The sequence below is a fragment of the Balaenoptera ricei genome, chromosome 19, assembly GCF_028023285.1.
Source record: "Balaenoptera ricei isolate mBalRic1 chromosome 19, mBalRic1.hap2, whole genome shotgun sequence".
NCBI classification, from domain to species: domain Eukaryota; kingdom Metazoa; phylum Chordata; class Mammalia; order Artiodactyla; family Balaenopteridae; genus Balaenoptera; species Balaenoptera ricei.
The window spans coordinates 9,788,981-9,814,143 of NC_082657.1; the positions used below are offsets into that span (position 1 = coordinate 9,788,981).

At 52.9% G+C, this 25,163-nt stretch overlaps 1 protein-coding gene across 3 annotated transcripts; it reads left to right on the top strand.

Moving 5' to 3' along the window:
* On the top strand, positions 1-24,455 carry EML2 (EMAP like 2). 3 transcript variants are annotated; one of them, XM_059903717.1, is made up of 22 exons: positions 1-172; positions 2,765-2,983; positions 3,076-3,199; positions 3,384-3,488; positions 5,403-5,431; positions 5,639-5,768; positions 9,795-9,944; positions 10,635-10,704; positions 10,805-10,915; positions 11,959-12,054; positions 12,946-13,080; positions 13,962-14,061; positions 16,297-16,451; positions 16,609-16,734; positions 18,457-18,588; positions 20,651-20,718; positions 20,991-21,079; positions 21,317-21,414; positions 21,912-21,999; positions 22,577-22,672; positions 23,737-23,867; positions 24,193-24,455. In XM_059903717.1, exons 1-22 carry the CDS (start codon positions 1-3, stop codon positions 24,316-24,318), a joined length of 2,550 nt encoding a protein of 849 aa, XP_059759700.1. In that variant the 3' UTR covers positions 24,319-24,455. The 3 variants fall into 3 exon arrangements, with proteins under 3 accessions (XP_059759700.1, XP_059759698.1, XP_059759699.1); XM_059903715.1 differs by lacking the exons at positions 1-172; positions 2,765-2,983; positions 3,076-3,199; positions 3,384-3,488 and adding an exon at positions 4,821-4,872; XM_059903716.1 differs by lacking the exons at positions 1-172; positions 2,765-2,983; positions 3,076-3,199; positions 3,384-3,488 and adding an exon at positions 4,888-4,928.
* Positions 24,456-25,163: the final 708 nt, after the last annotated feature.

A 25,163-nucleotide genomic window follows, 5' to 3' on the forward strand; every position in this document is an offset into this window, starting at 1 on the left:
ATGCTGGAACGAAAGGCGTTGCTATGGCAACGGGAGGCAGGGCCTGGGGGGGTAGCCCAGGCCCGAGCTGGGGCCGGGGGGGCTGGCGGTGGCTGTGGCGGGGCGATGGCGGAGCGCGGCCCGGCCTTCTGCGGCCTCTACGACACGTCCTCCCTGCTTCAATACTGCAACGGTGAGACCCCTCCTCAGTTCCGACCCTGGCCCCGCCCAGGGCTGGACCTATCTCCTCCTGCCCCAACCTCCTCCCTCCAAGTCCCCATCCTCGCCCCTTGCTGAAGATTCCCCTTTCTCCCCTAGCAGGACCCTGACCCCAGAGCAAGCTCCCTGATCCCCAAAGCCCTGATCCCAATCCCCCACCCTCTTCAACCCTCCCCTTTTTCAGAGGTGACTGAACTGAGAGAAAGGAGCAGAACCTCAGGAGCTTGGGGCAGAAGGGGGGGAGGCCTGGAGGTCTGGAATTCTGCCTTCCCTATCCCCTCTCAATCCTCTGGGACCCTCCCCCTTCTCCCTAGCAGAGGGACAGATTAGGGGGAGAGTGGGATTTGGTGTTGGCTTGTGGGCTGGATGTGGGACTGGGTAGGATGACCAGAGGACTTTGCTTCGACTATACCCACCAAATCCTCAGGCCCCGCCCCTCCCACCCATTAGGACTCATCCCTTCTCCCTAGACAAATGGGTTCGATACAAGAAGGGTCACTGTGGGTGTCAGGCCCAGATGAGGGAAGCTGGAGGCAGAGGGGAGGAGGGAGGGATGGGAGAAGTGGGAAGTGGGGGCTGATTTCCGGGCAAAAGTGCTGAAGGTGGGGGAATGGTCAGGAGGCAGCAGAGGACTTGAGTCATGGTGGGTCGGGGGTGGGCAGGCCAAGGCCTCAGAATGCAGCTGGCTCTTTGGATGGGGGTTGAAGGGCCAAGGTGAAAGCTCCCCCATTTCACTCAGCGGCCCTGAGAAGGAACTATCTTCCATTTGGAGGCTCACTCCCCTGGGCACACACCCCAGTGTCAGGGACCACTGGAGTTGGCAGAGCTCCAGAATGCTTATTTTGTCTCCTCTGCCCTTCTAAGAGGCAGGCTGACAGGGTGCCTAAGCCAGGGGTCAAGTACCTGTTCTGCTGCTGAAAGGCTGTGTGTCCATGCACAAGCAACTTCATCTCTCTAGGTCTCAGTCCCCTTCCACCTTCTTGCCTCCTAAAATGGGTATAATACTACAGCTGCTAGAGTTGCTGGGAGCACTGGGTACCATAATAACAGTTAATTATATTCTGGATTTACTGAGCACATAACCAGAGCCAGGTGAGGTGCTAAGCGTTTTGCATGAAGAGTGCCTGCCACGTGTAAGCTCCCTATAGCAGATCTCATTTGGGGCGGGGGGGGTGGGTAGTATTATTAATGGTAGGTAAGAGGGGTCTTGGCACAAGGAGGTGAGCAGGTCCTCCTGCACCTCACCTATTGGCTGTTTGACCTTTGGTGATCTCTGCACACTCCCCAACCTCCGTCCTTAGTTTCCTCTTTTGCAAAACGCTTTGCCAACGGGACCCTGAGATTCCTCCTCTTATGAGTTCCAAGTCCTGACAGCTCTCTCCCTCAGACCTCGGGAGGCCCCCACCTTCCAATGCAGGTCCAGGCACCCGACCAGAGAGGCGCTGGGTGGGGGGCAGGGCGGGCAAGGCCAGGCAGGCGATTGGGCTGCGGGGGTGGCGGGGGAGGGAGGGAAGGGATAGACGGCTGCACTGCGGAGCCCAGCGGACGGGCGGGGCGGCCTCCGACAGGGGATGGCAGGTGCTACTTCCACGCCCGGTTCCTGTTAATGATACCACCCTTACTTCTACCCGACTGGGAGCCAGGGCTTTCTTGGTTGTTGCCAGCAATGAGTCTGGGTATGAGTGGTCTGGGAGGGAGGGGGGAGGGGGGACCACCTTGGTCCTCTGCCCCTCCCACTTCGGGAAAAATGGGCGGGGTGGGGGGGCGGCGCCCGCGGGAGACGGAGGAGTTATTTGGTTGCACCCATGGCCTAGAGGGGAGAGGGAGAACCGAATCAGGGGCATGGGGTACATAAGCCAAATAAAGAAGGGGAATAGAGGGGAGAAGCTCGGGTCAAGGAAGAGAGTTTGGGTGTCAGATCCCCGCGGGTATCTCCCTTCCGTGGGTCTCGGGTCTCGGATGCGCTGCCTGCAACTCCCATATCTGCCGTCAGGGGCCGCAGAAACTCTGTCCTTGCAGCAGGCTCGGGTGTCGAACCCCTTGGTGAGGAGAGAATGCGAAGGCGAGGGACCAGGCACGACCTTTTTGGCTTGGAAAGTCTTAGAAACAGAGAGGGAATGTTAGTACACGCGATAAAATCTTGATATTCGTCAGAGAATATCGGGAATCAAATCTACAATGTTGGTGTCACTAAGGAAGTTGGTGTCATCCTTAAAATGTTGATATGACTCATATGTATTTACCATCTTAGTCATAGAATCTTAAAACCAGAGTCGAGAGGCTCTTGATTCATAGACTGTTAGAAGGTTAGAGAGGAAGGGACTTCCCTAAGGTCACGCCTCCAGGGCGCTGCAACAGAGGAGTGTGCGGACAAGGGCTGAGAGCTGTGGGGATTTCCTTCCCCTTTTCTTGGCCCACATCCAAGCGTCCCAGCCCCAGGTTACTGGGGAGGAAGGGGGCGTGGCTGGCCCCAGGCTTAGGCCAGGGAAGGCTGGAGGGACATCTCACCTCGGGCGTTGTAGCTCCTGGGTGGGCCCCCCGCAGCCAGCGCTCCCTTGCCTTCCAGATGACAATTTGTCGGGCACGAGCGGGATGGAGGTGGACGACCGCGTGTCGGCGCTGGAGCAGCGGCTGCAGCTGCAGGAAGACGAGCTGGCGGTCCTGAAGGCCGCGCTGGCTGACGCGCTGCGTCGCCTGCGGGCATGCGAGGAGCAAGGCGCTGCTCTGCGAGCGCGGGGCACCCCCAAGGGCCGGGCGCCTCCGCGCCTAGGCACCACAGCCTCGGGTATCTTCGCTAAACTGGAGGGGTGAGATGGGAGGGACTGGGGCCAGGACCTCACACTCACCCCCTTCTGTCCTCTAACCCCATTCCTCTAGTGTGTCAGCTCTTGAAAGGCCTTCCCACCAGGACGCCCCTCAATGGCTCGGGACCCCCGCGGCGCGTGGGCGGCTATGCCACGTCCCCATCCTCCCCCAAAAAGGAGGCGACCTCCGGGCGCAGGTAAGGCACGGAAGCCAGGATCCCCAGTTTCCTCCGAGACCGCGGAGGCTGTTTATATGGAAACGGATGGACTCATGTGTCCGAACACCAGCAGTGGAAGGTCCGGGGAAGTTCTTGCCCGCCTCCGGCACTCGCCTGCTGGCCTCGCGAGCTCTGCCCCTACCTATGTGCTCTCTATTCGCAGTGCCCGCCGCTACTTGTCACCAGAGCGCCTCGCCTCAGTGCGCCGCGAGGACCCCCGCAGCCGCACCACATCCTCTAGCAGCAATTGTAGCGCCAAAAAGGAAGGGTAGGTGTCCGAAGCGGGGTCGTGCCACAACGGGTGGGGCCAGGACCCCAGTTAGGCTTGGAAAAGCATGGGGAATTTAGGGTGATGCCCCAGGCCACGAGGTGATAACCTAAAGCGCGGTCATCTAGTTCAGAATGCGGAAACAGTGCCGGAGGCTCGGAGAGACCAATCTTGTGATAGCGTGGTTGAACTGGAAGGCATGGAAACGCGGAGCCAACATGGAGGGGCGTAGTCAAAGCATTAAGGGGCTGGACTAGAACATAGGAGACGTGGATGATTAGAGTCTCTTGGAGGAGCCGGAGTAGAAGTTAGGGAGGAGCCAGGTTTGTGGGCGTGGCTATTAAGGTAAATGGGAGAGTCCCCATTGAGTCTCAGAGATGCAGCCTGGGCAGGACCCTCAGAGGAGTTTCTGCAGGAAATGGGGTAATCAGAGGGAGGGAAGTGATTGGAATTTGAGGGTGTGGCCAGAGGGTTAGCCAGGGCAGAATCAGAACCTGGGGTGGGGGTAATGGACTAAGACCAGGTGCCGTAGTGTCCGATGCAAGAAGCTGGGCGGAGGGGAGCCTGGGGCGCTGCCAGGCGGAAATGGGCGTGGTTTGAAGGTTGGGCGTGGTCATAGGTGGGCGTGGGCAGATATCAGTAGGCTTGAAGGGACTCTAGGTGAAAGTGGTCATGGTCTGAAGTTTGACCGGACCTGAGGAGGGTAGGCGGTTCCATGGGGAGCTGTCAGTTCAGGGGCAGGATCGGAAGGAGAGGTGTGTATGATCAGAATGTTGGGCATGGTCAAGTTCCCAGAGCCCGGGCCACACTGAAGGTCTGGGCGGTGTAAAAACCTGAGTGTGGAGTCCTGATGCAGTGGGCGTGGTCAGGGCTTGGCGGGGCCGGACTAAGGCAGGACCAGAGTCAAAACCCACACATTTCAACCTCATTGAAATAATGGCAAACACGTACATAAGCTATGTGACAGGCACCACGCAAGGCATGTTACATGAATTAACTAATTTAAGCTTCGCAATCACCTGGGAGGTATGTATTTTTATTATCCCCAATTTAAAAGTGAAGAAACCGAGGCGAGAGGTTTGGCAACTTGTCCACACTGCTAGGAACTGGCAGAGCTGGGGTTTGAACTCAGGCAGACACGTCCCCGAGTCCATGTTCTCAAAAAACACTCTCCCTCCCCCCAAAAAAGAGCCTGGTATCACGACCCCACAGCCAGGGACCTGAGACCCAGTGTGACCCTCCGGCTACGGGGTTAGCAGTGGAGGGCGGGGCAGGGCGCGGCGGCGTGGGCGCCTCCCAGGGCCGGAAGCGGCGGAGCCGGTCCCGGCTCCACCCCCGGCCCCGAAGCTCCGCCAGCCGCCGCCATGAGTAGCTTTGGAGTTGGGTGAGACCCTCTCGCACACCCCCCTCCTCCTCGCGCTACCGGGATCTGGATCCCAGGTTTCCCCCTTCTCCGGGGACCCAGACCCACGGGCATCACCTCCTTCCGTCAGCAAAGGGAGTTGGAGACACGCCCCTTCCCTTAAACCCTCACCTCTTCCCTTTCTGCTTGAAGTTTGGGGCTCTGTGGGACTGGGGGTGGGGAGCGTTGGGAGAACCGTGCTGATTAGGTGGGAGGGGTACCTTGTGACGCTCCTCTTCCAGGATCGCGTCCCTGCCACTTCGTGCTGTTTGATCTTTGGCGATCACTGCCTCTCTGGGCCTGTGTCTTAGGCTCTGCAAGGTCAACCGAGCAAAGCACACGGCCTGCAGAGAGGCAGCGCTCCGCTCCTTACTCGGCCCCCATTTTTCATCAAAGACCTCCGGGGAGCGCTGGGGTGGGGAAGTGGTTTCTCCCAATTTCTGACTTGCCTGCTAATTAGGGCTTTCTTTCTTTTCTTTTCTTTTCTTTTTTTTTTTTTCCTTTCCTGACAGCAAAACCAAAGAAGTTATCTTCAGCATGGGTAAGTAGGGAGAATGGGAGGGGCTTCCTGGGGTGAGAAGCCAGAGCTGGAGGTCAGGAAGCCTGGCTACTGGCTGGGCCTTTGCCTCTTTGACCTCATTTTCCCCACCTCTTTTAATTAAAAAAGTAAAAAAGTGAAGTCGGAAGGGGAAAGGAAATAGGATTGGGGGCTGGTGTCAGCACCTGACCTCTGGGGATGTTCTGGCAGAGGAGGGCTCCGTGAAAATGTTCCTGAGGGGCCGCCCCGTGCCCATGCTGATCCCTGACGAGCTGGCACCCAGCTACAGCCTGGATACACGCTCCGAGCTGCCTTCCCGCCGTCTCAAGCTGGACTGGGTGTATCCTTTTGCTTTAATCTCTTCCTCCCACTCCTCCCAACCCACCCGCCGCCCCCCACCCCCGCCCCCAGCCTGGAGGGGACCAGAGCCTTTCTGGTGTGGGACTTCAGCTGGAGGGAGGGTCTTTGTACTGAAGGTGGGACTTTCCAGGCCTCTGTGGCTTTAGGGGTCAGGAAGAACCTGGAGTCTGGAGGGAGCAGAGGAAGGCAGGTTAGCTGACATGACCTTTTATGATTCATTCAAGGAGCAAATGTTTGCTGAGTGCCCTCCATCTGTCAGATCCCCTTCTACATGTGGGCTGTGTTCCCTGAGCTCACCTTCTAAAGTGGGGGAGACCGAAGACAGTGATTCAATAAATAAGATAATTTCAGTTAAGTAATAAATGCTGGGAATACAGTAAACTAAGCTCAAGTGAGAGGAGTAACTGGGTTTCTCTGAGGAGAGGGCATTTGAGCTGAGAATCGAACATTCAGGGGCCAGCCTAGGAAGAACAGAGGGCACGGCAGGTCTAAGGGCTCTGCGGCCAGAGTGAGCTGGGTGTATTTGAGAAATGGAAGAAGTTGATAATGGTTAAGAACCCTGTCTTTGGAGCCTGGCAGAAATGGGTTGAAACCCCAGCCCAGCCTCTGGCTGGCTCCGTGACCCTGGACAAGTCATCTTGCCATTCTGTGCCTCAGTTGCCTCCTCTGAAAAATGGGTGTCATGATCTCAGATTCATAAGGCTTTGAAACAATGTGCTCATCATATGGGCCCCATAAACAGAGATTGATTAAAATAATAACTAATCATTATTGAGCACTTATTATATGCCAGGCACTGTTCAAAGCTCTTTCAAGTATAAATACGTTGAATAATATGATCCTTCTCTTTTGTAGGATCGAGAATATATTTTTACAACAAGTGGCCTCCGAGAGCTCTCTGAGGCCTGCAGGTTGGGAACTATTACCCTTTCTTTCCAGATGAGGAAACTGAGGTCAAGAGAGGGGACCAAGCAGAAAGAGAAAAACAAATATATTAACGTATATATGTGGAACCTAGAAAAATGATACAGATGAACTGGTTTGCAGGGCAGAAATAGAGACACAGACATAGAGAACAAACATACGGACACCAAGGGGGGAAAGGGGGGAGGATGAATTGGGAGATTGGGATTGACATATATAGACTAATATGTATAAAATAGATAACTAATAAGAACTTGCTGTATAAAAAAATAAATAAAATAAAATTCAAAAAAAAAAAAGAAAAAGAGAGGGGATATCAAGCCCTGTTCTAGGGAGTCAGAGCAGATCTGAGGCAAGAACTCTGATTCTGAGCCCCAGGCTTTTTCCAAAATGCAGACTGGGGCTTGGGATCAGCATCCTAGGGACGCAGTCCCTGACCTCCTCCCTTGGCCTTGGTTTCTGCTCTGGAGGAGGGAGGAATGTGGGAGCCCAGAGCCTCTTTAAGGCAGCTGGAAATATTCGCAGGAATCAAAGAATACCATGCTGTCATGTCAAGCTGGGCTTGATAAGTGAGCATCAAAAGAAAAGCAGTTTTTTTTTTGAGGACTTCCCTGGTGGCGCAGTGGTTGAGAATCTGCCTGCCAATGCAGGGGACATGGGTTCGAGCCCTGGTCTGGGAAGATCCCACATGCCGCGGAGCAACTAGGCCCGTGAGCCACAACTACTGAGTCTGCGCGTCTGGAGCCTGTGCTCCGCAACAAGAGAGGCTGCGATAGTGAGAGACCCGCGCACCGTGATGAGGAGTGGCCCCCACTTGCCGCAACTAGAGAAAGCCCTCGCACAGAAACGAAGACCCAACACAGCCATAAATAAATAAATAAATAAACCCAAATAAAGTCATAGTTTAAAAAAAAAAAAAGAAAAGCAGTTGACACAGCAACAGTCAGTATGGGCCTCATTCCCCAGCCCAAAATGGCTGCAGGGTGAAGCAGTTTCTGTGGGGTCGGGATACACATATCGACATTCATTCAAATGTTTCCTGAACATTCTGGGGCTAAGGGCTGGGTTCCAACAGTCCCCAAATCACAGTCCAGTGTGGGGACAGAATCTGTGACAATGACAACTCAGGCTGGGATGGGAGAACCAAGAGAGGGCAGCTGACCCAGCCTGGGCATCAGGGAAGGCTTCTCAGAGGAGGAGTTGTAGAAGAGAACAAAACGGCCCAGTCTTGGCCACTGTGGAACCGATAGTCTCATTAAGGAATAGGTGACGTTAACAAATTGATCAGATAAGTGGGATGAGTCTAGCGGAGGAAGTGAGCCTGAGGCTTGATCTGAGGACAGGGCAGCTGAGAAGGGTGGCAGGTAGCGTGTACTAGGCAAAGGGAAAGGTTAGTGCCAAGACCTGGGTGACAGTAGTGATCTTGGCATTTTGAGAAATTCCAAGGTCGGAGAACAAAGGAGGGCAGAAGCCCTGCTAAGGCCAGGGAGGGGCAAACCAGGCCAGTGGAGGAGCTTGGGCTTTCTCTTAGGGGAACTGGGGAGCCACAGAAAGTTCTGAACAGAGGAGGGTCACATTCCTTCAACAAATGTTGAACTCATATGTCTGCTGTGTACCAGGCCCTGATCTGGGCACAAGGGGTACATCAGTAAACAAAATGGACAGAGGTCCCTGCCCTCCTGGAGCAGACACTGTAGTTCGGGAGACACAAAATAAATTAAACAGATAACGTGTGGGATGCCGATGAATGTACTGCAGGAATATGAACAGGGAAGGGGGATGGGGGCAGTTGAGGGGGTGTGAGTTTGCAGTTTTTTTGTGTTTGGCCGCGGCACGACTTGTGGGATCTTAGTTCCCCAACCAAGTATTGAGCCCAGGCCCCGGAAGTGAAAGCGCTGAGTCCTAGCCACTGGACTGCCAGGGAATTCCAGTTTGCAGTTTTAAATAACTGGGAACTATTTGGGAGAGGCTTGGGAAGGCCTTTCCAAGGACCTGACAGTTGAGTAGAGACCTGAAGGAGGTGCGGGAGCCATGGAGAGATGAGGAGGAGGAGTATTCAGGTGGCGGGAAAAGCAAAGGCCCTGAGGTGACTGGAGCTGAACAGGTGTGAGGGGAGTGAGGAATCAGGGTCCAGATCAGGCCAAGCCTCTTGCCTGGGCTTTCATAAGGATTTTTTTTTAATTAATTATTTATTTATTTGGGTGCGACGGGTCTTAGTTGCAACATGCGGGCTTCTCTCTAGTTGTGGCGCGTGGGCTCAGTAGTTGCAGTGCGTGGGCTTAGTTGCCCCGTGGCATGTGGGATCTTAGTTCCCTGACCAGGAGTCGAACCCGCGTCCCCTGCATTAGATGGCGGATTCTTAACCACTGGACCACCAGGGAAGCCCCCAAGATTTTGACTTTTGTTCTGAGATGGGAAGGTTCTGAGCAGAGGATGGATGTGAATTGACTTAGTGTTAACAGATTTTAACAGGATCCCTCTGTGGGGAGGAGGGTAGACAGAAGGTTATATTAGTTTCCTGTGCTGTTAAAACAAATTACCACAAACTTGGTGGCTTAAAACAACAGAAAATCTCACAGTTTCTGGAGTCCAGAAATCCCCAGTCAAGGTGTCAGCAGGACCGTGGTCCCTCCAGAGGCTCTGGGGGGAGAATTTGTCCCCTGTCTGTCTCCTAGCTTTTGGTGGCTACTGGCAACCCTTGGGGTTCTTTGGCTTATAGTTGCTTTACTCCAATCTCTGTCTTCACACCGCCTTCTCCCACCCTGTGTCTGTGTCTTTTCTTCTCTGTCCCTTATAAGGACACTTGTCGCTGGAGTTAGGGCCCATCCAGATAATCCAGGATGATCTCGTCTTGAGATCCTTAATTACATCTGCAAAGACTCCTTTTCCAAGGAAGGTCACATTCACACTTCCCAGGGGTTAATAATTTGGTGGCCATATTTTTGGGGGGATACCATCATTCAACCTCCCACAGGGGTAAGAGTGGAAACAGGAAAACCTAGCTCTGTTGACCTTCATCTGGGAGTCAGTCAGCAGATGCAATGCAAAACAGGCTCTTTAACCGGCCCCTGGGCACCTCCAGCTATGGCTACCGCGGCCGAGACTGCCGGGCCAACCTTTACCTGCTGCCCACAGGGGAGATAGTGTACTTCGTGGCCTCTGTGGCCGTGCTATACAACGTGGAGGAGCAGAGGCAGCGGCACTACCTGGGACACAATGATGACATCAAGTGGTGAGGCCTGGGGGGAGGACGCCAAATATTTCCTGCTCGGGACACTCTTAGGGGAGGTGGGCGGGGCCAGGCCTTCCTTGGCCTGCAGGCTGAATTCAGGGGGAAAAAAATGTGGATTGATTATCAATACTTCAAATGTCGGTGAATTCACTCAGATGCCTGAATTTTTCACTTCCTTTGAAAACTTCAAGTGGGCACCCCAGACAATCCCACAGTGTGTTGGAGCCCCGTGGTGACAGCCCCTTTATTTTTTATTTTTTTATATTTGGCCTCACCGCACAGCATGTGGGATCTTAGTTCCCCGACCAGGGATCGAACCCGTGCCCCCTGCAGTGGAAGCGTGGAGTCTTAACCACTGGACCGCCAAGGAAGTCCCTTTTATTTTATTTATTTTTGACAGCCCTTTTAAATGGGTGTGTTCTCCTGGCCATTTGTGGTACAGGCTTGAGCCCTCTGGGCACTTGAGTTAGAGACCGCAGGCCTGAGTCTTGATTCTGAGCCAGGGTACCCAGAGAGTATCCCCTTATTGCTACTGAAGAGCTGAATCAGTGTTTATTGACTAACTCATTCAGCCAAACTGTGGAATGAATAATCAGGCATCGCGACTGTGGCCTGCTGTGGGAGGGGTCCCGGCCTGTTGCGAGCCCCCCCCCCTACTGAGCTCTGTCCATCTGCCCTCTCTCTCCTCAGCCTGGCTGTCCACCCTGATATGGTCACCGTCGCCACTGGACAGGTGGCAGGCACCACTAAGGAGGGGAAGGTAACAGGGTGGAGGGGGCAGGACCTGGAGACTGGGATGGAGTCGTGGGAGGGTCAGGAATCTGGGCCCCCCAGGTAACCGGCCTCTCTCTTTCCTGCAGCCACTGCCGCCCCACGTGCGCGTCTGGGACTCTGTTTCCCTCTCCACCTTACACGTGCTGGGCCTGGGGGTGTTTGACAGAGCTGTGTGCTGTGTGGGCTTTTCCAAATCTGTAAGTCCTGTGCCATCCCTCGCCTGCCCCGGGTGCCCCTTGGGGCTGGAGGCCACGCCTTCATCATGGCGTCACAGGTGCTGGCCACGCCCCCTGGCCCTCCAGGCTGTGTGCCCACATTTGTGGCCTCATAGGCCTGCTCTGTTAGCCCTTATGAGGGGACCATATGTCTTGATTGCTCCGCAGAGAAACTCCTCAGTGATCCTCTGTAGATCAGTTAACGCTTTCTGCATTATTTTTTCACATCACCTTTCATTCTGGAAGGGTCCTTATCCCTTAGGCATTTTAATCCCTGTGTCTAGGGCAGCCCTGCTCCTAGTACCACCACAAATGGGTGTTGGCAGGTATGGAGGAGATAAGCACAGAAATCGAGAGTTAGCCTTTAGGAATTTGTACAGCAATTTGACATTCACACAACATCCAAGTGTGTGATTGGTGGGCTTTTTTTTTTTTTTTAATCATATGTTACATTTTTACTGTATTTTACCAGAGTATTGCCTGCAATGGATCGGGGAATAAAAAACAACCTGTCATCCCATAGACAGTTTAAGAACCTCACAGGTTTTCTGAGACCTGAGGAGACACTTGAGAACTTTGGGGAAATAAAGCTATTTTGTTGCCAAAGTGTGGGGGAAAGGAAAACTTTGCAAAATCAAAACTAACCTGTGCTTAACTACAGGTATAAAAAAAGCAACATCGTCCCGACTTTATTAACTGTTCAACTTCACAGCCCTAAAAGTCATTCCATAGGAAAATGCAGATTAGAGGCTCTCAGTAAGAATTCCTGACCTCGGGCTACTTGCAGAGAAATTGTAGCTGAGGGGAAATTAGAGGAAGTTCCTAGGGACCAGTCATTTCAAAAGGAAAATTATAAACAGCCTTTAAAATGTGTGTGGCCCTGGATGGGGAGTATATTTTCATGTGTTTCACATGACTTGGGTCAGGACCTTTGAAACAGGCCTGAGTAGCTAATGCCCCAGTGGGCAAGGTGTTGGAGGGAGGGGGTGGATCTGGCCCTCCCCCATCCTCTCTCCTCTTCCTAGAATGGGGGCAACCTCCTCTGTGCGGTAGATGAGTCCAACGATCACATGCTTTCTGTGTGGGACTGGGCCAAGGAGACCAAGGTGGTAGATGTCAAGGTGAGGTAACCCTTCTTATCCCCTCTCCTTGGGGTCTCCCTGTGGGATTGGCCAGATCTCAGTGTTCACAAGTCTGGAATCAGACTCATGTTGAAGTCCTGCCTTTGCCATTTGCTGGCTGTGTGACTTTGGGCAAGTGGCTTGCCCTCTCGGAGCTTCAGTTGCCTCATCTATAAGATGGGGATAATGGTAGCATCTTCCTTGTAGGGAAAATTTGGCTTTGATGTTGGCATATGGGGTGGGCAAACCAGGCCCAACAGGAGGATCGGTACAAGGTGGCTGCTGGTTCTGCTGTCCTGCGATGTCCAAGACAGACCTTGACTTACGTCTCCGGGCGATAACCTGCTTTACAGATGAGGAACCTGAGGCATGGTAGAGGGGAGAGCTGCTTGCCCAAGGTCACGTGCTCATTCTGGGCTGGGGGCAAGAGACCTAGGATTGGGGCCCATGGTTTGGGGAAAGAGAAGTAGTTGAGAGGCTGGGCTCTCAGTGAGTTGATTCTGGACACAACCTGGCTGTGTGTCCTTAGGCAAGTGAATTCCCCTCTCTGAGCCTCACTTCGTCATCTGTAATGGGAGGTGCTAATGAGCCTTACCTTACAGGGTGCTGTGGGGTTAAATGAGTTGATGGATGTTAAATGCTTGGCACAGAGGTTGGTGCAAAGAAAGGGCTCTCCTCGTGCCTGCCATTATGTTGATGAAGAAAACAATAATGCTTCACTGGCTGGCCCTGCTTCCTGTACTTTAGTTTGCCCATAAAGGAGAGGTACAGGCAAGTTGGGTGTGCAAGTGCACAACCCACACAGCTGTAGAGGGCAGTCCTTCCTGGGTTGGGTATGCTGGTCCTGATGGCTTTGAGGTCCTCATTCAGAATCTCCCCCACCCCCTAAAGTGCTCCAATGAGGCCGTGCTGGTGGCCACCTTCCACCCCACAGACCCCACCGTGCTCATCACCTGCGGGAAATCCCACATCTACTTCTGGAACCTAGAAGGGGGCGGCCTGAGCAAGCGGCAGGGCCTCTTTGAGGTGAGTGCCAGGGGTACTGGGGCAGGCTGGCCCTGAAGGAGGCTGGCAGGGACACTCAGGCAGACAAGAAGATACCCCAGGGGCTGGAGGTTGTAGGGATGCTGAGATATTGCCTGCTGGGGCCTCCGTTCCCTTATCCATACCAGTGGGGTGGTCCTCCTTAACTCTTTGAAGTTGTGAGGATTCAGTGGGATGAAGAGTATAGCGACTCCTAGCAGATAGTGGGTGCTCAATAAATGGGTTGCTGCGGTTGTCAATATTCTGGACGAACAGAGGTCAGAGGCTGACTGGCCGAGAGAGACAGAGGGAGAAACAGCAGGAAGCACAGGACCTGGGCGAGAGGATGCAGGCACACCTCTGACAGGGCTCCTTTGCCTTTGGTGAGAGTTGGGGCTTCTACCCCAAAAGGGGAGGCCCTGAGAACACCAGGCTCAGATGGAGATGAAGACGGAGATATTGAGATGAGAAGAGGGTGGGGCGGGGCAGGGTGAGGGACCTAGAGACAGACAGAAGAGGGGGCGGGAGGGAAGGAGAGGAGAGGGGTAGGGGCAGAGAGGGGGAGGCCAAGGGACAGAGAGAGAGGAATCCAAGCGGAAGACAGCAGGGGAACCAAGGACAGAGACTGGGACAGAAGTCAGGGAGGAGAGAGAGGAGGGAGGAAGGGGGTCCGGGGTGGGAAAGGGAGACAGTGTGGTCAGAAAGTGGTCTGTAGGCGATGTGACACTCCATGGAGGTGGATTGGAGATGAGGATGGTCCACACAGGGCCACTCCCCAGAGCATGGAGGGCATCCTGGACCACTGTCCTGGGTGACGGGTGAGCTCTGGGAGGCTTCCCGGCTTCAGCGACCCTCTGACACCTTCCCCTTCTCCCCCACCTTAGAAACACGAGAAACCGAAGTACGTGCTGTGTGTGACCTTTTTGGAGGGTGGCGATGTGGTCACCGGGGACTCTGGGGGGAACCTCTATGTCTGGGGCAAAGGTCAGTGTCAGCCCCACCTGTTTGGTTCCCCAACCGAGTCCTCCCTGACTCCCTTTGGCTGTGCGTCCCTTTCTCGGAGCCTGCTGATGTGGAATGTACGATACAACAATACAAATCATTACTTGTCCAATTCTAACACCTCCATCAAGGCTCAGCTCCAGTATCCCCACCTGCATGAAATCTTCACTTATTCCCTTCCCTTGTCCTCTGCAAATCCCACGGCAGCGATCAAGTTTGAACTATAAATGAATGGGTTAACCCGGTGTGGATGGAGGGATGGATGGAGAGGTGGTTTGTTCCAGAGCAATGAATGAATGAATGTATAAGTCAATGAATGAATGAAGCGTTTGTCCTACCCAGTGAATAGAAGAATGAGTAGATGAATATGCTGTCCTTCTTAATGGGTGGGTGATTAGGTGAGTGAACAATTAAATATATAAATGGTTGTCCCCAGAACGGATGACTGTGTTAATAAATGACTAGGTCTTTTCCCAGGCAGTGGATTACTGTAAAGTTATGAATGAATGAATGAATGAGTTTATTCAGTCATCAAAGCACTTCCTGGAACAATCAGTTCTTCATAACATGTTAATCCATTGGCTGAGGTAACCATTCATCTTGGGGTAGTGGGAGAGGAGTGGGTTTGGGAGTTGGGCAGGCTTTGGGTTCAGGTCTCAGCAGTGCTGTGTGCTCTCTATGTGGCCTTGGGAGAGTCATCTCCCTTCTGAGACTCAGTTGCAGCATCTGTAAAATGGGTATAATACTCTCTCCCTCATATGGTTGTTTTGAGCTTTTCTTGAGATTAGACAGCTGAGAATAAGCTCTGAATAATTGGCAGTGTGTCTTTCCCAGCAGACTGTAAGCTCTCTGAGGGTAGAGACTTGGTCTGATTGGTTCCTATATCTCCCACCACTGGGTCCAGCCCTCAGGGCTACAGGATGTTGGGTGGGTGGGTGGTTAGAAAGATAGGTGGACAAAAGGACGTATGTACACGTGGCACCACTTCTGAGCCTCGAAGGATGGAATTGAAGAGAGTTGCTTTTTCTTTCTCTCCACTTAGTCCCTGCCCCAGCCTCTTCCCTGGTTCCCGGGCCTTCAGTCTTGTCCCCTCCAATTCAGTTTGTTCTTAGAACCAAATGTAAATCTGACCCTATCCTTCCCCTGCTGAACCCTTCCATTACTACCCAGTTCAGATCCCTCAGAACAAGGTCCGGATTCCTCACTGAGGTCTGCAAGGTCCGATTCCTCAATGAGGCCATGCATGGTCTGGCCCTGCTTTCTCTTGTCCCTTGCATGTTATACTTGGTCACACCAGATTTCTTTAGTTTCCTAAATAGTCCATGTTCTCTCTGCCTTTTGCACGTGTTGTTCCTTCTGCCTGGAACACTTTTCTACCCTCTGTTGTCCTAGCCAACTCCTACTCAACCTTCAGATCCTTGCTCAGCTGTCCCCTCCTCCAGGAAGCCCTCCCTGACCCACCAGGCTAGATGCCTACTCTGGGATCCCACAGTCTCCTGGGTTTCCCCATCCCAGCCCCAACCATGTTGGGTCGTCACTGACTGGTAGTAGGTCTGTCTCTGAAACTCGACTGTGATCCCTGTGAGGGTAAGATCTGAGGTTGCCTTCATCAATACCCAGCATCACCCAGCATGAGGCTGGGCCCAGAGTAAATGCTAGTTTAATAATTGTTGACTGAATGGATGAATGAACAGATGGTTAGGTTGACAGATGAGTGGATAGATGGGTGAATGGGTAGATGGATAGGAAAAATAGATGGAAAATGGGTGGATGTTTGGATAGAAGGATGCATTGACTGGTGAGTGGGTAGTCAGATGAAAGAGAGGGTGAATGAATGGATGAGAGGCGGATTGATGGATGGATAGACGGCAGGAAGTGTTGATGGCTGGATGGATCGGTAGATGGGTGATTGGATGGGTGAGTAGATAGATGGATGGACAGACCAGTAGGTAGGTGAGTGGATGAATGGGTGGGTAAGTGGGTTAGGGTTAAGGTTAGGATCAAAGGGTGGATGGGTAGATGTTACTTCAGATGGTTTATTAGATGGATGATAGGGTATTTGAATAGATGTGTGGTTGAGTAGATGGGTGGGTGGAAGGCTGGGTAGAAGAAAAGGTGAGTGAATGGCTGGATGTAGGATTGAGAGTTTGAGGTGTTTTTTGGGGTCAGTATGGGGGAGCTTCCCCATGCTGACCTCTGCCCCTGGCCACCCTGCAGGTGGGAACCGTATCACACAGGCCGTGCTGGGTGCCCACGATGGCGGCGTGTTTGGGCTCTGCGCCCTGCGGGACGGGACGCTGGTGTCAGGAGGGGGCCGCGATCGGCGGGTGATCCTCTGGGGTCCCGACTACAGCAAGTTGCAGGAGGCGGAGGTGAGGGGGAGAGGCTCATATGAAGGTGAGGAGACCTCCTCCCGCCCCACTAATACTAGACCCTGCTCTCCCAGCCTGTCTCCCCCACCCCCCAACCCCACCTCTGCGTGTATCCTACACTCATCTGCCTGCCCCCCACCCCCCTTTGCCTACCCAGGTCCCCGAGGACTTCGGCCCCGTGCGCACCGTGGCGGAGGGCCGGGGCGACACGCTGTACGTGGGGACCACCCGCAACTCCATCCTGCAGGGCTCTGTCCACACTGGCTTCTCGCTGCTCATCCAGGTGAGCTTCTCTTCTGCACCTGCCCTGCTCCCTCCCCACCCGCCTCTCTTCTCTCCTCTGCACCATTCATTCCTCCTCTCTTCCCACTCCCATTTCACCTCACCTCCCTGCCCCATCCCTTATCCTCTGGCCTGGTAAACACCACTTACCTTCCCTTTAACTGCTCCTGACACATAACCCCACCCCAGAACACCCACGGTCCAGCAATGGGTTAACTGGTAGCACAGCAGAGGGGTTCCAGGACCCTGCTCCAGCTGTGCTGCCCCCTGCTGGTCAGGGTGGTGTCCATTTCTGTAAGTGCCCTGGCAGGTTGTCACACAGGCCTTGAGCCACACACCTCCCAGGTCTCTGGCTACAAGGATCTAGGAAGACCCTCTGGAGTCTTCTCAGATGCCCATTCCTTCATCCTCATGGGCCAGAACCCTACCACACATCCAAGTAAAAAACCCAGCCTATGGGGGAATTCCCTGGCCATCCAGTGGTTAGGACTTTGCACTTCCACTGCCGGGGGCCTGGGTTCGATCCCTGGTAGTCAGGGAAGATCCTGCAAGCCACATGGTGGGGCCAAAAAAAAAAACAAAAACCTGGGATCGAAGCACAGCCCTGTCACTCACTCGCTGTGTGATATGAGGCAAGTGAATAACCTCTCTGTGCCTCTATGAACCAGGAGAATAATAGAACTGACTCATGGGGTTTTGTAAGGATTCAATGAGTCAGTTCATGCACAGCATTTAGAATGGTGCCTGGCACAGAGTAAGTGCTCAAAGAGTCTTGGTCAAAATTACTCCTTGTTCAGTGCCCCCCCACCCCTTCCTTCCTTCCTGACATGCATTTTACCTCTTACATGGTAGCTGAGATCTGTACAGCAGCTGCATTTAGATTCCCCCCTCTGGCTCTTGTTTCCATGGAAGAAGATGAGGAAAAACAAGGGCTAGAGGGATTTCCTAGGTGTCCCAAGACCAGAATGGACCTTAAAGACCTCTAATAATAGTATCAATATTATTTAGTATTAATTATATTATTAATATATTACTAGATTTATATTATTTATTAACATTAATCATTATACTAATATCAATAATTATAATTCTGTTGATTATCATTGTTAATTACTTTAATTATATATTAATAGTGTATATTATTACTACTGATAATAGTCAGCCACTTCCATTTGGTGAGCACTTTGTACCAGCCTCATACACTTTCCATCTATTCACACTTTCCATCCATAATTTGAGTGAGCAGAACAATGCCATGAGACACATACAGTGATTGGCCCCATTTTACAGAAGATGAAACTGAGGCTCCAAGGAGAAGTCATCTGCCCAGGTGACTGCCACAGTCAATAAGAGAGAGCTGCAGTCAGACTCACGAGGCTGAGTACCCTCCATGGGTTCCTATAGCCTGCTGGGCACCATCTGACTCCCAAGGTCAAGCTCCTACTCATCATGTCTCTTGCCTCCCATTGTGCACACTGGAAAGCAGAGACCTGGGGGGAGGGGCAACATTTGCCTCGAGCCCCACACTGGGGCAGGGGTCTGCCCAATCACAGCCTCCCTCAGATACACTGGGGAAAGGGTCTTCCCTGGGTCACCTGTGGGGAGAGTGTGTTGCTGGGGCTAGTCCAGCACTTCTTTCTGGCATCAGACTTTGGGGAGGTGGGGGATGCAGAGGAAAGGCCTGGATTGGCAGTTCCATGCTATCATCTCTCCTTTCCGCCAGGGCCACGTGGAAGAGCTGTGGGGCCTGGCCACACACCCCAGCCGGGGACAATTTGTGACATGTGGTCAGGATAAGTTGGTGCATCTGTGGAGGGTGGAGTCCCACCAGCCCCTGTGGAGTAGGATCATTGAGGTAAGAGGATGGGGGACTTGACACACCATTCTAACAGAACGACTTGTCTCAATGTGTCAGGGTTCAGTGCATCAAATGGAAGCCACACTTGGTGTCTTTAAGCAGAAGGGGATTTAATGCAGGGAACTGGGTGCTTACAAACTCACTTGGAAGGGCTAGAGGAGTAGGTTCTCGACTGAAAGGAAGCCCAGAACAACACCACAGAACTGACCTGCCAGAGGAGCTGCTGCCTCTGCCACAGTCAGGAAGGTGGGGAGTCAGGAACCACTGAGTTCAAGAAAATGCTGTCATCGTAACTGCAATCCAGGAACCAGGATGCTGTGGTCGCTCAAATGTTGGCTCTAGAGCTACGCTGTCCAATACATGTGGCTATTCAAACTTAAATTAACTTTACATGTAAGTAGAATTAAAAATTCAGTTTCTCCTTTGCACTAGCTACATTCCAAACATGTGGCTAGTGGCTACCGTATTGGAAAGTGCAGATAGAGAACCTCTCCATTATCGCAGAAGGTTCAGTTGGACTGTCTTGCTCTAGAGTGACCCAATGCTGGCTACATTTACAGTGGCCAAAAACAGATACTCTGTGCCCTTGCCTTTCAAGGCTAGTGACTGCTCACCAGCATAGCAAATGCCATTGCTTTCACAACCCAACTGATCAGTGGAAGTGGCAGAGCGGGGCCTCCACCTTGTACCTGCCAGAGCCCACAGTAGTGCGACTGATTGTCAGGCCCAAATCACAGCTGACCCTAGCCACAAGGGATTCTGGGCAGTGTAGTTTTTAAGCTCTCCTGCCTGTGTGGTATGGGACAGCAGAAGGTCAGTCATCATACTCCCCACACCACCCTTTGAGGTTTTGCTCCAGGAATCCAGGGTTACCTATGATCCTGGAACACTTGATGGCCTTTGAACTTCTAGGAGTCAGGGATGGTGTGCCCTGGAAATTATTAGGGCCATGTATAATAATCCTCACTCTGGCTGCCTAATTGAGCACCTACTATATGCTAGGCCCTGTGCTCAGCACAGCAGTTCTCTAGCCAGGGCATAAGAACCACCTGAGTTGTTAGAAACACAGAATCCTGAGCCCCAACCATGGGAAGTCTGATTCAGGAGTTCTGAGTTTAGTCCCAGAAATCTGCAATTTATAACAAGAACAAGCTCCCTCGGGTTATTCTGATTCGGGCAGTCTGCCCACCATGCCTGACATTGGCTTAGCACTTTACCCACATTGTCTTTTTAACTCGCCCCCCACCCCAACCTCCACAAGGCAGTAGAGATGATGGATCGCCCAGAAACAGGAAGGTAAAATCAGGAAACAGGCCCAGAAAGGTAAAATCACTTGCCCTTCGTGATTACAATCATAGCTGACCTTTATTCAGTGCTTCCTGTAGGCCATCTTACTCACCAGCTTACCATTCTAAGGACTTTACACCTTGCTTATAACAGTCCTGGGGAGTGTGTATTGATGTTCTCCGTTTGGGGCAACCAAGGCCACAATGGGGAAAGTTATTTGATGTCACATAACGAGGAAGTGTCAGGGCCACAGTTTCAAACCACGTCTGATTCCATGGTGCTCTGTTGCCTGCAAATCAACCAAATGCCCCCGAAATTTAAAAAGTTTGTGCTAGGAGTTAGATAAAGATATGGGGAAACAGGCACTCAGACAAGCCTAGTGATAAGTCAATATAATTTTATAATGGAAAGCAAATTGGCATGATATATCAAAAGTCTTGAAAATATGGATAGCCTTTGTCCGAACAATCTCACTAGTAGAAAAGTCCCTAAGGAAATCATCTTGGGTTTATAAAGCTGTGGGAGGTTAAAACAGGACTGAAAAAGGATCCAGAGTCAACAGTGAAAGGAGGAATATTTTCTGTTCGAGCTGACATGTTAAAGGAAAGGAGAGTGGTTTCCAGAGCATCTGCAGCAGCAGGTTACTGGAGGGCAGCAGAGGGAGGTGAGAGCCCTCATGCCAGGCTGAGAGTTGGCTCTGAGGCTGGGGAAGTGTGGGCCAGATGGAAGGGGGACCCCAGCTCCCAGCCCTTCCTCTTCTCTCCCTCCTCAGGACCCTGCCCACTCTGCTGGCTTCCACCCCAGTGGCTCTGTCCTGGCCATTGGCACGGTGACTGGCAGGTAAAGCTGATGGGCATTTGGGGAGGGCTTCTCTGCTTCCCCCAGGAACTATCCCTTGATCACCTCCCCCCGCCTTCCCTACTGCCCCAAAGCTTACAGAGAATGATAATTAGGTACCAACTGTTTACCAGGCCTTGATCTCCCAACATTCCTCTGGAGTCAGCCTCTCTCCCTAATCTTTTCTGGGGTCCTTCCCTCAGGCCCCACAGATTGCCACCCTTCTCTACCAGATCAGCTCACCCCTCCTCTCCCACCATGCCTTCTCCTTAAAGATGGCTGCTGCTGGACACAGAGACCCATGACCTGGTGGCCATCCATACAGATGGGAATGAACAGATCTCAGTGGTCAGCTTCTCTCCAGGTAAGGGGATGGGGCCGGGGAGGGGACCTTGGAGAGGCCAGGCCTGGGAACTGAAGCTCAGAGTTACTGGCAGGGGGAAGGGGTGGAGTCTGTGTGGCACAGCCTAAGGGCGGGGCCAGGCCTGTGGCAGGGATGGAACTTGGGACTACTGAGGAGTCTGGGATAGTGGGGGGCTGAATCTGAGAGAGGAGGGGTAGAGCCTGGGTGCCTCCTCATAGCCCCCTCCCCCTCCCCCAGACGGGGCGTACCTGGCCGTGGGCTCCCACGACAACTTGGTGTACCTGTACACGGTGGACCAGGGCGGCCGCAAGGTCAGCCGCCTGGGCAAGTGCTCGGTGAGTGGGCAGTGGCCCCCAGCCCGCGCCGCCACCCCATCCAGGGGGTGCAGAATTAACCAGTTTTCTACCTCAAGGGAGCACAGCTTCAACACTCAACTGACTGCCCTGATCACATCAAGGAGTTTTAGCCCCGCCCACACATTTACCCTCTCCTGTGTTTCAAGCCCGTCCCTTTGTGTAGCCCCGCCCCTCACGTTCTAAGCACACCCTCTGTGTAGCCCAGCCCCTTGCATTCGAAGCCCGCCCCTCTGTGTCTAGCTCTGCCCACTTGTTCTAAACTCCCCCTTGTGTTCTAAGCCCTATTTGTCTAGCCCCGCTCATCACAGTCTGGCCCCGCCCATGATAGTGTGGCCCCGCCCCCACACCCCAAAGGCTTGTGTATCTTTCCTCGAGACCGCCTGTGTTTTCACCCTACCTTTGTATTTTGCCTTCCACCCATCCTGGTCTGATCCTACCCGCTCCAGCTCTAACTCCATCCCTTCCCTCCCCTGCAGGGCCATTCCAGTTTTATCACCCACCTGGATTGGGCCCAGGACAGCAGCTGCTTCGTCACCAACTCTGGGGACTACGAGATTCTGTACTGTGAGTTCTCTGAAACCCAAAGGCATTCCTCCTTCAGCCTCTCTATTGCGTGTGCGATTTGCATAGCCTTCCCTGGGTTCTGGAAGGGGAAGCAGGGGCTTCAAGTCCCTTCTCCTCTGGCTGTTTTATTCAGGGGTTGATCTGACTGGCTGGTCTCCTGGCTTCTGGTTTCCTCCCTGGTGGACCCAGCTTTTAACCAGTTCCTCCCCCTCCGGGTTGGATGGCTGGGGTACAGGTTTCTAAGCAGATACCCCTGCTCTCGTCTTGAGATGTCACCACCCAGGATCTAGCGCCAGTCTGGAGAGGTAGAATAAGCCCTGGGACCTTAGCCTCCTGTGTCGGACCTCAGTGCCCATTGTCTGTGAAATGGATGAATTAAGTCAGTAGTTCTTTCTGTTTGGTTTTTGGTTTCTTGTTTTCTTGGCTGCCCCGCGCAGCTTGCCGGATCTTAGTTCCCCGACCAGGGATCGAACCCGTGCCCCCTGCAATGGAACCGCGGAGTCCTAACCACTGGACCACCAGGGAATTCCCAGTAGTTCTTTCTGCTCTGAACACCTCCTCCCATTTTCTGCCCCAGGGGACCCAGCTACCTGTAAGCAGATCACTACTGCAGATGCTGTGAGGAACGTGGAATGGGCCACGGCTACTTGTGTCCTGGGTTTTGGCGTGTTTGGTAAGTTCTGGAATGGGGAAAGTCTTGCTGAGGACAGGAGTTCCAAGAAACATCCCTGACTGGTGGTTTTCACAGTCTCTTATTACCTCTAAGGTAGGAAACTCATTCCTTTAGACATGTGAGCAGCAGTATTTTTATAAGAGGAAAGGTTAGGGTGAGATGACTACTCAGGTCCCTTGGAACTGTAATGAAATGAGATCAATTGGGGGTGTCACCTGGCCCAGGGAGATTCACACAGCCTGTGTCCCAGTCACCCACTCATTTAGGCATTAATGCACTCAACACATACCCCCTGAGCACCTGTGTGCCCAGCTGGGCAGTGCTGAGACCCAGTGGTGACCACGACAGCCCTGACCCTGCCATCATGGGTCTCACAGTCCAGTGGAAGAGAGAGACTTGTCCCCAGACCACCCAGAGTAGACTGGGCTGGGACAAGGAAGTCCAGAGAGGACATGTGGCCCCAGCCTAGGAGGGAGTCAGGGAGGGCTTCCTGGAGGAAAGGCCATCCAAACTGGATCTGCAGGATGAGGAGTTAGGTTCTAGGGTGGTGAAGAGGGAAAGCAGTGGCTAGTCGAAGGGAATAATAGCCATGTATAAAAGCCTGGAGGTGACAGAGCTTGGTATTTAGAGAAATGCAAGAAGGCAGGATGGCTAAATCATTGCAGAGTTCAAGGGAAGCACTGGTAAGGACAAGGCTGGAGCAGTGTGGGGGACAAGGCAGAGCTTGGGGGTCATGGTGAGAAGCCTGGGCCATGGGAGCTTTTTTTTTTTTTTTTTTTGTGGGATCTTAGTTCTCTGACCAGGGATTGAGCCCAGGCCCTCGGCAGTGAGAGCGTGGAGTCCTAACCATTGAACCACCAGGGAATTCCCCATGGGAGGGCTTTGAGCTATAGAGGGATAGGGTCAGATAAGCATTTCCAAAAGATTATTCCAATTCTCATCCCCGGCTAGAGACAGGCTAGGTGAGAGAAAGGCCGGGAGGCTGGGGCTGGGGCCTACTCGCCTTGGGGGTCCCTGGCCCCAGCTACCATCTTACCACCAGCCACCCCCAATCTTGCCCGCAGGGATCTGGTCTGAGGGAGCAGATGGTACTGACATCAATGCCGTGGCCCGTTCCCATGATGGGAAGTTGCTGGCTTCAGCTGATGACTTTGGCAAAGTCCACCTGTTTAGCTACCCCTGCTGTCAGCCTCGAGTGAGTCCCTGTGGGGGGCTGGCAGGGTGGAGGTACCAAGCAGCACTGCAGGCAGGATTAAGGCAGCCCTTTCCGGATCCCAGTTTCACCATCTGTACAAGGAGGGCAGTGGCTTGATCCCAGGGGCCTTTCTTAATTTGAAAGTCGATAAACTACCAAGTCTGTAGTGCTAAAGCTCTGAGCATCTGCATTGTGAGATCTTTGGTTCTTTTTCCTATTAACTCAAGAAGTATTTATTGAGCACTTACCAAATGCCTGGGCCCAGGGAATACAGCAGTGAACAAGACAGATGACCTCCTTTCACTTCCTTCTTTCCGTATCACAGGCTCTCAGCCACAAATACGGCGGACACAGCAGCCATGTGACAAATGTGGCCTTCTTGTGGGATGACAGTGTGGCCCTGACCACAGGGGGCAAGGACACCAGCGTGCTGCAGTGGCGGGTGGTCTGACCTGGTGGGTGGGGGGGTTCCCAGGAACATGGGGCTCAGGTAGAGTCAAGTGGCAGGGTTGGAATTCTATTTTCGGGAGATGTCTATTGCCGAGTAGAGTAATATATACCCAGAGTATGTCTATAGCAAAGGGGGTTACGGGGGTGGGAGGGTGGACTGACAGAAGTCTCTATTTATTGGGGTGGGAAAAGGGGTCACATTGCTTTGGGGGAGGCATTAGGGTGTTTGGTTTGGGGTGTTTTTTAAGTTTATTATTTTATATCATCCGGAAATAAAAACACGTGCACTGAGGTGGAGTGTCAGGGTCTGTGTATATGGTGTGTCCATAGATTGAGTGTGTCTATAAGTGTATGTGTACGAGGTGTGTGTGTGTGCATATTTTACAGCGTTTGTGATGAGACACCATTATCAGGTCTTTATTCGTCTTTAAGCTTGACAGAAACCAAGCTTGCTCTAACTTAGGCCAGAGGAGGACTCAATTGATCGACATTGCCAAAAAGGAAGGGCAGTTGTCCCCTCTGGCCTTCAGGGCCATCAAACCAAGGATTTGAGGGCAACCAAGGTACTCCATACCTTCTCTCACCTTCTGCAAGTCAGCATGTTTCTCTGGGACCAGCATTCTCCACACCACGGAAGGATGGCACCCAGCAGCTTGAGCCCCAAGTCCAAAAATCCCAGGGAAGGGCTATGATTGGCCCATCTGCAGATCTATCAACGTGGCCTGTTGTTTGGCCTGCTGTGATTGGTTCCACTTGGGTGAAGGCCAACCCTGGACCAATGATTGTGGCCAGGAAGATGGAATCATGTAAAAACACGGAAGCCTCCACTTGAACCACGAGGTTGAA